Source organism: Schistocerca americana, chromosome 1, assembly GCF_021461395.2.
Source record: "Schistocerca americana isolate TAMUIC-IGC-003095 chromosome 1, iqSchAmer2.1, whole genome shotgun sequence".
Lineage (NCBI taxonomy): Eukaryota > Metazoa > Arthropoda > Insecta > Orthoptera > Acrididae > Schistocerca > Schistocerca americana.
In genome coordinates this window covers 1,079,901,775-1,079,914,646 of record NC_060119.1, presented here as the reverse complement: position 1 = coordinate 1,079,914,646, position 12,872 = coordinate 1,079,901,775, and the positions used below count along the sequence as shown (strand labels likewise).

At 43.3% G+C, this 12,872-nt stretch overlaps 1 protein-coding gene across 1 annotated transcript in view; it reads right to left on the bottom strand.

Moving 5' to 3' along the window:
• Positions 1-12,385, bottom strand: part of LOC124596461 (UDP-glucosyltransferase 2-like) — a 140,483-nt gene extending 128,098 nt beyond the window's left edge. The window contains exon 1 of the mRNA XM_047135600.1: positions 12,247-12,385. Within this exon, the coding sequence (XP_046991556.1) occupies positions 12,247-12,285 (39 nt within the window). The 5' untranslated portion in view covers positions 12,286-12,385. The remainder of the gene's footprint in view (positions 1-12,246) is intronic.
• Positions 12,386-12,872: the final 487 nt, after the last annotated feature.

Genomic DNA, 12,872 nt, shown 5'->3' with positions numbered 1-12,872 from the left:
ACAAAGTGCTATGGATCATTAGCAACGCTCCACGCTACACACGCACCGTGAATCTTCACAATGAATACCGCCTTAACCCTGAAGAAAGTATTCTAAAAACAAGCCACACGACTATACAGGAATCGAGACACCCTTAAAGTCCTTTCATCCTTACTCTGGGAAACTATGATCGCAACCATAGGTGGAACCATAAGCGGTCATAGACACTACTAGCTAGGGCATAAGCACCTATGGCAAGCTAACATACACCCACAAGCGACAAACGCCGGCAAGCCCCTATAAAAAAGCAACGTTGATTGGATATGCCAGCTGACCAACAGGCTACAGCAGAGAAACCGACAAGCTCGCACACTGACGCACAAAACAATCGTAAACATTACCCTACACTGTGAATCTGATGTATGATCTACCGGACACAAAACGACGATGAACCTAACTGTTACAGGTGAATGCTGACGCTGACGGAGAAATCAAGACTGACACCCAGCAGCACCCGCTGAGTAATAGCACCGCACAACATTAAAGGTATCGACCTGCATGATACCCACTACTAACAAAACCTACCCTTGCATGACCTGTCGCAGGTAGCAAGAAAACCGGTACTGCTCTTACAACCCGACCCAACTATCGCAGGTTTTTTTTTTCCCTTGACTCTTGCCTTGGCACTTTTTCCCTCTGCCCTTCAAACCGCTAACCTTCGTTCAACTTTCGACCCAATCTATCTCCAGATCAGCGCGTATTAATGGTTAACCCTAACCAGACGTACGCAAACATCGCAGTACTCACATCCTGCGAGACCTCATTCCAGTTGAAAACTAATCCTTCTGCAGATATGGTAGTAGACCTTTTGTGTTGGCCATCATGGCGGTGTGGGCGTGGAGAGGCTCCACCCACTCGAAGTTATACATATTAATGACGGATATGCTGTTCCTGCTCCGTAATTCTGGTGTTATTTTTAATTAACGTTTACGCTCGTTCTGCTGGAGTCAGCACACAGTATGCACTAAATCAAAGTTTTGGTTCATACTCTATCGACATAGAATGTTGAGTACCGATCTGAGTTTCCATTCCCTCTTAATCAATGCTATCAAACAATTGTTTGCCCCATCTTCTACAGAAAGGCTTTAGCATACACTCATATTAAATTTTACCTGGGTAAGCCATTTTTTCCCACAAAATTGTCAGTTGCATCCATAAAAATCACAAACTTTTGTGTGACCTCTTGTGATTATAACGCCAAGGCGTTTTCGTCTACTACCACATCATACCTGCAGTAACGCATAAATAATGAAAATTGAGCCGTCGAAGATTTATCTGTACTGAAATGACATGCAAGACTAAAATATTTACATAGTTTTACTTTATTAATTAATTCGTCAAACATATATTTTGAAATGCCTTCTATGCGGCAGCGACAATTGGATTCCAAAAGCGTAAGATTATTTATTTCAGCCAATGTTTGTTTAAGCCTACTGATTAAGAAACGTTGAAAAAAGTTTGAAAAACGATTAACGCACTTTGATTCACTAATTAGCATTCGTGAAAGATTTCATATTTTTCTGAAAGAAGGTTACTTACGTCGTCTGATGTATTCGTGACATCACCGTTTTGCTCAACCGTTACTGGCATAACGTTTTGTTGATTTTAGATGATAATTTTTTTTTCTTGCATTTAAATCTAAGATAATAGCTACTGTAAATGAAATATGCTGACTTAGGGGTAGTGACGAAATAAAATGTACCTTTACATTCAATCGTTCTTCGGCCCTTAAACAAACAGCAGTTTCTTCTTTGTGTTCGGTTATATTCTTCCCATTTTTCTTGGAAACTTCTATGCTCCTCATTTATTTTCCTCTTAATAACTACACTGGTGTCCAAAATTAAAGGAACAAACTGAAATTTTGCAAGGTTGCTTTTATTTTGCCACAAAAGAGTATAAACATTTGACAGTCAAGTACAGAGTCCGCCAAAAAAGTGTGTATACACTTTAAGGAACGAAAAGTATTACTTATGTGTTTATTTTACATTTAATAATTGATCACACAAGTTGCACAACCTTCAGTTAAGCACATGTTTGCTTTAAATGTTCAAAATGTTCACCGTTGGTGGCTGTACACATAACAGAACGATAACCGGTCGCCGCAACTACGTCAGTCAATGTTAACAGTGGAGATCGCTGCGCATGTCGCTGTAACCTTCTGACGAAGTTCCTCCAGCTTGCGTGGCTTAACGTCGATAGACGTTATCTTTCACAGTTCCCCACAAGAAAAAGTCCATAGGTGTTAGATCTGGCGACCGTGGAGAGAACTCAATGAGCCCTCTTTGTCCAATCCAATGCCCTGGAAAACTGTCTTCCGGGAAAGTTCGAACGGCTAGGTGGTAGTGTGGTGGCGCCCCGTCCTGTTGGTAGAAGATCTTTTCATCAGCTCCATAAAGCGCACGTATACCTGGCAAAATTGATGTGCGTAACATTTCGAGGTACACTTTTCCAGTGACAGTAGCATCAAAGATAAAGGAACCTACTAAGCCCCTAGATGATAGTGCACACCACACATGAACCGCTGGTAGATTGAACGCTTTATCCACATAAACATACGGATTTCCCGGTGCCTGCACACCCTGTTATGACGATTCACGGTTCCATTAAGTTTAAATTGAGCCTTGTCACTCCATTCTACCTTTGCCACAAACTGTTAGTCATCAGTTACCATTTGCTGATACCATTCGCAAAATTGCATTCAGCGATCAGTATCGCCATCATTAATCGCGTGCAGTAATAGTGGAATGCAAACTTTCCACTTAGCAGCTTTCAGAATTCTTCGTACACTTGTACTGCTAACCCTCACTTCATGTACACATTGTGTAGCAGACTTCTGTGGAGAATTAACAAATGTTTCCAACACAAGAGCCGTCGAAGCAGGACTTGTAGCTGTACACTGACTTCTCGTCCTTCCTTTGTGAATATCACAAATCGTTCCATGCAATTCAAACTTGTCAACGATGCGTTTATTTGCTAGGCGGGTTGGCGGTTCTGTTTCAAACTCCCGCCTCCACTGACGTTGCACCTCGATGCATTATCAAACTAGAAAAACCACTTCACAAAACATTTTCGTTGCTCGAATGCCAAGCGTGCTCCAGCCACCTTGTTTTCTCAATACTGAGATGAAAGTACTAACATCTGTTGAATCAAAGACCATACTACGAGGTGCATTCAAGTTCTAAGGCCTCCGATTTTTTTTCTAATTAACTACTCACCCGAAATCGATGAAACTGGCGTTACTTCTCGACGTAATCGCCCTGCAGACGTACACATTTTTCACAACGCTGACGCCATGATTCCATGGCAGCGGTGAAGGCTTCTTTAGGAGTCTGTTTTGACCACTGGAAAATCGCTGAGGCAATAGCAGCACGGCTGGTGAATGTGCGGAGAGCCAAAAGTCACCAGGAGCCAGGTCAGGTGAGTAGGGAGCATGAGGAATCACTTCAAAGTTGTTATCACGAAGAAACTGTTGCGTAACGTTAGCTCGATGTGCGGGTGCGTTGTCTTGATGAAACAGCACACGCGCAGCCCTTCCCGGACGTTTTTGTTGCAGTGCAGGAAGGAATTTGTTCTTCAAAACATTTTCGTAGGATGCACCTGTTTCTGTAGTGCCCTTTGGAACGCAATGGGTAAGGATTACGCCCTCGCTGTCCCAGAACATGGACACCATCACTTTTTCAGCACTGGCGGTTACCCGAAATTTTTTTGGTGGCGGTGAATCTGTGTGCTTCCATTGAACTGACTGGCGCTTTGTTTCTGGATTGAAAAATGGCATCCACGTCTCATCCATTGATCCATTGTCACAACCGACGAAAAGAAAGTCCCATTCATGCTGTCGTTGCGCGTCAACATTGCTTGGCAACATGCCACACGGGCAGCCATGTGGTCATCCATCAGCATTCGTGGCACCCACCTGGATGACACTTTTCGCATTTTCAGGTCGTCATGCAGGATTGTGTGCACAGAACTCACAGAAATGCCAACTCTGGAGGCGATCTGTTCAACAGTCATTCGGCGATCCCCCAAAACAATTCTCTCCACTTTCTCGATCATGTCGTCAGACCGGCTTGTGCGAGCCCGAGGTTGTTTCAGTTTGTTGTCACACGATGTTCTGCCTTCATTAAACTGTCGCACCCACGAACACACTTTCGACGCATCCATAAGTCCATCACCACATGTCTCCTTCAACTGTCAAAGAATTTCAATTGGTTTCACACCACGCAAATTCAGAAAACGAATGATTGCATGCTGTTCAAGTAAGGAAAACGTCACCATTTTAAGTATTTAAAACAGTTCTCATTCTCGCCGCTGGTGGTAAAATTCCATCTGCCATATGGTGCTGCCATCTCTGGGACGTATTGACAAGAACGCGGCCTCATTTTAAAACAATGTGCATGTTTCTATCTCTTTCCAGTCCGGAGAAAAAAAATCGAAGGCCTTAGAACTTGAATGCACCTCGTACAAAACACTCGTTACTCAACTCGAACGACAATATTGATATCCCGATAAGGCCTGACAAAGAGTGTATACATTTTTCTGGCGGTCTCAGTAGAAACGATGTAAATAATATCTAAATAACTGCAACATGCATAACAGTAGACAAAAATGTTCTTCGTTTCTTCCAACGTAATGGAATTTACACACACAATCTGAGAACACGTCAATGTGCTCAGCATGAGATGTGACCACCTTTGGCAGCAATACAGGCCCAACAACGACGTGGCATGCTGTGAATGATGTCATCAGTCTCATGTTGAGGCAGTAAAGCCCATTCTTCGTCCAGAGCTGCTCACAGTCTTGGAAAGTGGTTGCGGATGCTGACGTGATTCAAGCCATGTTCCTAGTGCATCCCAAATATGCTCTATGGGATTCAAATCGGGAGAACGAGCAGGTCACGCCATGCGTGCAGCATCTTCGGTTTCCAACCACCCGTGGTCTATGAGTCGAGCATGATCGTGCATTAATGCGAAGTCTGGGCCCGCAGCACCTCACAACAGTTGCAGATGAGGTCCCTCAATCCCGTCACGATACCTGACAGCAGTTAAACTTCACCAATTCACCCGTACCATTTCATAAAGAGGGATTCGAGTGGTCAACATAATATGTGCCCATGCATTAGGTTCAAATGGTTCAAATGGCTCTGAGCACTATGGGACTTAACATCTATGGTCATCAGTCCCCTAGAACTTACAACTACTTAAACCTAACTAACCTAAGGACAGCACACAGCACCCAGTCACCACGCATTAGGGATTCTACATCTACATCTACATCCATACTCCGCAAGCCACCTGACGGTGTGTGGCGGAGGGTACCCTGAGTACCTCTATCGGTTCTCCCTTCTATTCCGGTCTCGTATTGTTCGTGGAAAGAAGGATTGTCGGTATGCTTCTGTGTGGGCTCTAATCTCTCTGATTTTATCCTCATGGTCTCTTCGCGAGATATACGTAGGAGGGAGCAATATACTGCTTGACTCTTCAGTGAAGGTATGTTCTCGAAACTTTAACAAAAGCCCGTACCGAGCTACTGAGCGTCTCTCCTGCAGAGTCTTCCACTGGAGTTTATGTATTATCTTCGTAACGCTTTCGCGATTACTAAATGATCCTGTAACGAAGCGCGCTGCTCTCCGTTGGATCTTCTCTATCTCTTCTATCAACCCTATCTGGTACGGATCCCACACTACTGAGCAGTATGCAAGCAGTGGGCGAAGAAGCGTACTGTAACCTACTTCCTTTGTTTTCGGATTGCATTTCCTTAGGATTCTTCCAATGAATCTCAGTCTGGCGCCTGCTTTACCGACGATCATCTTTATATGATCATTCCATTTTAAATCACTCCTAATGCGTACTCCCAGATAATTTATGGAATTAACTGCTTCCAGTTGCTGACCTGCTATTTTGTAGCTAAATGATAAGGGATCTATCTTTCTATATATTCGCAGCACATTACACTTGTCTACATTGAGATTCAATTGCCATTCCCTGCACCATGCGTCAATTCGCTGCAGATCCTCCTGCATTTCAGTACAATTTTCCATTGTTACAACCACTCGATACACCACAGCATCATCTGCAAAAAGCCTCAGTGAACTTCCGATGTCATCCACCAGGTCATTTATGTATATTGTGAATAGCAACGGTCCTACGACACTCCCCTGCGGCACACCTGAAATCACTCTTACTTCGGAAGACTTCTCTCCATTGAGAATGACATGCTGCGTTCTGTTATCTAGGAACTCCTCAATCCAATCACATAATTGGTCTGATAGTCCATATGCTCTTACTTTGTTCATTAAACGACTGTGGGGAACTGTATCGAACGCCTTGCGGAAGTCAAGAAACACGGCATCTACCTGTGAACCTGTGTCTATGGCCCTCTGAGTCTCGTGGACGAATAGCGCGAGCTGGGTTTCACGCGACCGTCTTTTTCGAAACCCATGCTGATTCCTACAGAGTAGATTTCTAGTCTCCAGAAAAGTCATTATACTCGAACATAATACGTGTTCCAAAATTCTACAACTGCTCGACGTTAGAGATATAGGTCTATAGTTCTGCACATCTGTTCGACGTCCCTTCTTGAAAATGGGGATGACCTGTGCCCTTTTCCAATCCTTTGGAACGCTACGCTCTTCTAGAGACCTACTGTACACCGCTGCAAGAAGGGGGGCAAGTTCCTTCGCGTACTCTGTGTAAAATCGAACTGGTATCCCATCAGGTTCTCCTCAATATCGGTCTGTTTTCACAATACTTGGGTCGAGAAATTGTGTTCAACGTTCTCTCCAGATGTGAATCCATCGAGAATCACTCTCCAGTCTAAATCGGGACCCATTTGCGAAAACGACATTAGCCCACTTTTCGATCGTTTAGGAGGCATGTTGACGACTCCACTCTAGACGTTCCCTTCAGTGAGGAGGCGTCAGAGGTAGAAATACAGCACGTCTCCGACAATAAAGGCCACTCTGCCGAACACTTCTGCACACCGTTTGCTTCGATACAACACGTCCAGTGCATGCTGCGACCCCACGAGCCAGTTGCTGTGCAGTGCTAAGACTGTACTATCGTGCCGTTACAGCCAAATAACGGTCCTCTCTTTCTGACGTCACACATGGTCGGCCCTGCGCTGCTCTTCGGGACACAGTTTCGGTCTCTATAAACTGTCGCCTCATCTGAGAAACAACAGAACGATTCACGATAAGCCATCTTTCTTTCTACGGCCCTCCACAGCAGAGAATCTGGTAGGCATTCTCCCTGTGGCATACTGTACCGTTGGTGACTGTGTTCACAGCGGTTGAGGATGTGGGACAATCCGAGAAACAATACCTCGTTTCAAAGGCGCTCTGACGTCATCGTTGGGATGGTTGTTCGTTGACCGGAATGCCATCTTCCGTGCAGATGGTACGGACATGTGGTTGACAGTTAGTATGATCATATCGTGAATTAGACACAGAACGGGAAAATAGAGGTTTTTTGCTTAAATTTTGGACACCAGGGTATTTCTGATGGTACACCAGGCATTATTTATTCTGATAGAAGTAATCACAACACGAACGACTACATACACACTTAACGCGTCTAACGATCAAGAGCACCGAAGCTCGACTGACACGAACGACGCTCACATGCTCTTGGAGTTTCCCTCGTGCGCTTCTTGCTAGGTATATCGGTAATGTTAATGAGATTTCGTGGTGGCGGTTAGAACTCAGGTCCTATCAGTAAGTGCAATCGTGTAACGTCAAGAGTTCTCTTGTGTCGTACGAAAATTCGGAAAAGACAACTTGTATGCATTTAGATCTTTGTAAAAAGATAATAGATTCTGGGTAACAATCACACAATGGATAAAACACGGCTGAGAACCAGGGGCAGTATATATACTTGATTCGGGCCGCATGCGGCCCGCGAGCTGCTGTTTGAAGACCAGTGGATTACATCAACAACTTATAATGTCTTCGACAGTGCCGCCAGCAATAAAGGATGTTAAAGTAATTACAACGTGTCAAATGGTTCAAATGGCTCTGAGCACTATGGGACTTAACTGCTAAGGTCATCAGTCCCCTAGAACTTAGAACTACTTAAACCTATCTAACCTAAGAACATCACACACATCCATGCCCGAGGCAGGATTCGAACCTGCAACCGTAGCGGTCGCGCGGTTCCAGACTGTAGCGCCTAGAACCGCTCGGCCACCTCGGCCGGCACAACGTGTCAGTAGGTCGTTGAATTTTTAACGTTTTGTTTATCTGTTTATGATTGTTTTTGACAGGGATTAACCTAACGACCATAATTGAAATTTACTTCCTGTGAAATACATTACTGGCTATTAAAATTGCTACACCAAGAAGAAATGCAGATGATAAACGGGTATTCATTAGACAAATATATTATGCTAGAACTGACATGTGATTACGTTTTCACATAATTTGGGTGCATAGATCCTGAGAAATCAGTACCCAGAACAACCACCTCTGGCCGTAATAACGTCCTTGATACACCTCGGCATCGAGTCAAACAAAGCTTGGATCGCGTGTACAGGTACAGCTGCCCCTGTCCGCAACTCGTGGTCGTGCGGTAGCGTTCTCGCTTCCCGCGCCCGGGTTCCCGGGTTCGATTCCCCGCGGGTTCAGGATGTGCCTCGTGATGACTGGGTGTTGTGTGATGTCCTTAGGTTAGTTAGGTTTAAGTAGTTCTAAGTTCTAGGGGACTGATGACCATAGCTGTTAAGTCCCATAGTGCTCAGAGCCATTTGAACCATTTTTTTACAGCTGCCCATGCAACTCCAACGCGATACCACAGTTCATCAAGAGTAGTGACTGGCGTATTGTGACGAGCCAGTTGCTCGGCCACCATTGATTAGACTTTTTCAATTGGTGAGAGATCTGGAGAATGTCGGAAACGTGATGGTACGCATTTCTCCTCCTTACACGAGGCATCACAACCACGTTTCAACAGGCAACGCCGGTCAACTGCTGTTTGTGTATGAGAAATCGGTTGGAAACTTTCCTCATGCCAGCACGTTGTAGATGTCGCCACCGGCGCCAGCCTTGTGTGAATGCTGTGAAAAGCTAATCATTTGCATATCACAGCATCTTCTTCCTGTCGGTTAAATTTCGCGTCTGTAGCACGTCATCTTCGTGGTGTAGCAATTTTAATGGCCAGTAGTGTAGCTTATAAGAGACATTTCAACAAGGGGGAGAAATGTAAACGTTAGAAAAGAGATTGATGTTCTCATAAAACAGGCGACTCAATGCTCGTTTCTCTCTGAGGCCCCGTAGAAGCAGGTGCTCCGTCATTAATGATGTAACTACGGCACGAGGCGTTAAACGCGAACCTATCTTTGTATTGCTCTCGTTTGCCCATGCGGGTACCTTCGTTTACGTAATACGATATTTTGACAGCTCATCTTGCCGTTATCTTGAGGCGGTACCTGTAGGTTACGTAAACGACTGGACCCGAATATACACCCGAGATTAACAAAAAACAGCTGATTCACCGGGAAAGCGAAAGATCACATATTAAACTGCCTACGTCCCTTCCTGTCACTGACTCGTTTCCTGTGATACGGCTGCATTAATGAGACATTTTCCTCTGAAAAATGAGCAGCAATTTTTGTGACCCTCGGCTGCTTGTCTATTTTCGTTGTGTACACTAATTTTTCATCCCATTTCTATCAAACACATTCAGGCAACAACTGTGATCAAAAACAAAATGGTAGTTGAATAGACTGTGTCAGGAAGATAGAATATTTTTAATGTTGTAATTAAATGGAGATTTAAATCCTTTGCGTATAAAATAAGTAATAACACAGAGCTTTTTGGATTCAAGCAACAACAGTGATCAAAAACAGATTGATAGTTGAATAGACTGTGGCAGGAAGATAAAATTTTATGATGTTGTAATTAAATGAAGATTAAAACCTTTACGTATAAAATAAGTAATAACAGCTACCTTTTCTCCAACGAGAAAATGAACAGTGCATTCCATATTACTGGGAAATTATAATGGAAATTTTTACGTCGAGACATCTGCCCGCTTGGATGAGCGGTCATTGTGTGACAAACATGAAAAACGTGAGTGCGTCTCCCGATTACTAGTATCTTGGTGGGATCAGCTGGCATGTACTTAGCAACTAACGTGTTGCTTGATCGGAATTAAGTCTTCAGTTTCGAAAACCGACATGAATACCCGGGAGATACCAAAAAAATGGCTCTGAGCACTATGGGACTTAACATCTATGGTCATCAGTCCCCTAGAACTTAGAACTACTTAAACTAACTAACCTAAGGACATCACACAACACCCAGTCATCACGAGGCAGAGAAAATCCCTGACCTCGCCGGGAATCGAACCCGGGCGCGGGAAGCGAGAACGCTACCGCGCGACCACGAGCTGCGGACCGGGAGATACCCCTCCAATAAATTGTTCTCTTATAATATAGTAGTTATACGGAATACCTGTGAAAATTGTGAAGAGATAAGTTTTAGTTCTGTCTCTGTGGAGTAAGAATGTTTTTGATCTGTCATGTAGGCAGGAACAACAAATACTTCTTTTAGGGGCCGTTCGTGAAACACATGAGGGACGCTAGATTGGTGTGTCGGCTACTTCCATATTATTAATTATCTATCTATATCCGGATCCCGCCCCAGCTACTGCCGCGTCTGGGTGCTGACGAGTCCCCTCCATTTGGCTCGGTCCTACCACCACTTTTCTTCCTCCACTTGCAGCCCGGTCACGCCTCTCCCTTCCACAGATATTTACTCCTGTTTTCCACCGTGTTCTTGGGAGCCCTCTAGGTCTTTTCCATCCATCTTTAGTTCTTCCATAATTTTGCGGAGTCTCTGCCCACACATGTCCGTACCATATTAGTCTCTTTTTTTTCGAGTTCTTCTCTCATACTTTCTTGTTTAAGGTACTTTCTAATATTTACATTCCTTACTCTGTCCATTCTTGTTTTTCCGTTAACTGCTCTGAGGAATTTCATTTCCCCTGCTTGCAGTCTGCTCCAGTCCATTTCTGTCATTGTCCATGTTTCTCCTCCATAGGGGACAGCAGGGAAGTAATAACTCTTATGCATAAGGAGTTTTGCTTTTTCTGAAACTTCCTTATTCCAAATCAAGTGTTTTATTGTTTGGTAGAAATTGCCTCCCTTCTGTAACCGCCTATTCATTTCGTTGGTTATTCTTCCATCACTAGATATTTCACTCCCTAAATAAGTGGAACTGTCTACCACTTTGAGTGGTTCTCCGTTCAGAGTAATATTCCTGTTGATCATTTTTGTCTCTTTCAAATACCATTACTTCACTCTTATCTTTATTTATTTTTAATCCATACCTTTTCATTATTTCCTTCCACACATCAAGTTGTAACTGTGCATCTACCTCTTTATCGTTCCATAATACCATATCATCTGCAAAAATCATCTTTTTTGTCTTTTTCTTTTACTATATCTTTAACTGCCCTATTCATTCCCTCCATCACAACATTAAAAAGTACAGGAGATAGAATACTTCCTGGTTTAAGTCCTTGTCTTATTTCGGACTATCCAGAGTTCCCCAATGGTGTTCTAATTCTACAATTGTGTCCTCTGTACATTGTCTTTATTACATTAATGTATCCATCTTCTATACCAATCTTCTTCATTTCTTCCCAGAGTCTTTCCCTGTTAACTGAGTCATATGCCTTTTCTATGTCTCTGAAAAACAATATCATTCTTTTGTTATACTCCCAACTTTTTTCCGTCAGTTGACGGATAGAAAATATCAGGTCGATCGTGCTTCTTCCTTTCCTAAACCCATGCTGTTCTTCATTCAGCTCCTTTTCTATCTTTTTTTCACCTAAATGATTTAGTAAAATTCTTTTAAAAATCTTGGCTGTATGACTCATAGTTTATTATTATAGAACTGTTAATATTTCTCAGCCTAATCTAACAGTTGTCTCCACTGCCCAGAAACGTATTATAGTAATAATTTTCTTTCCTTAACAATGAAACATTTAGATTATGTCAGTTGTAGTCGCACTGCAGCTATTTGTTTGAATCTAAATCTGGTATCACGTTATTGGAATTTGAGAAATCTCTCTCATAAGATGCAAGAGTGTGCCTCCTAACCCTAATCCTGTCAGTAAAAATAAATGCATAAATAAAACATCGTCCAGAATTAGCGCGAATATTTTTTCGGCTTACTGTCGTAAATTTCAAACCAGTCGCTTTGCTTACCTGCCACCTTCCCCCATTAGCACAGAAACGTAAAGACATCGTGCCGTTTACAGCGATGACTCTCTAGCAGGCCGCAATGTACTGTGTCCTTGCTGAAGGGTGTGCTTGCTGAAAGAAAACGGCGCATTCATTCACTGCCATCAACTCGTGAAACTGACAACGATTGCGTGTCGTAACCCGTATCTGGCGGGCTGAAAGGGGGGCAGGAGGGGGGGAGGGGAGAGGAAAACAAAAAACAAACAAAAAGCTGTTCGAAGGTGGTGTGGTGGGGATAGATTGTACCTGCATACAACAGCTACAGCGGGAGTTATCGCGCCAGTGCTCTTCTACTTCATATACTTACTGCTTGTCCACGATTACTTGAAGATTTGCGTAGACAATGCTAGAGTCACTAATAAACATCATCATTCTGTCAATGTTTTTGACATATACCACGATAAAGTACTTGAAAGAATAGTTTACAGAGGTTAGTACATATGCACGACAGGTACTGCCTTAAGAAATGAATATGTCGCACTCTGAGGTGTGTTACAAAATTATTAAAATACAAGTGAGGTAATTTGTGCGAGTCGGAGATTATTGATCACAGTCCTAGTAACAAAAACATAAAATAGTGAGCATTTCGT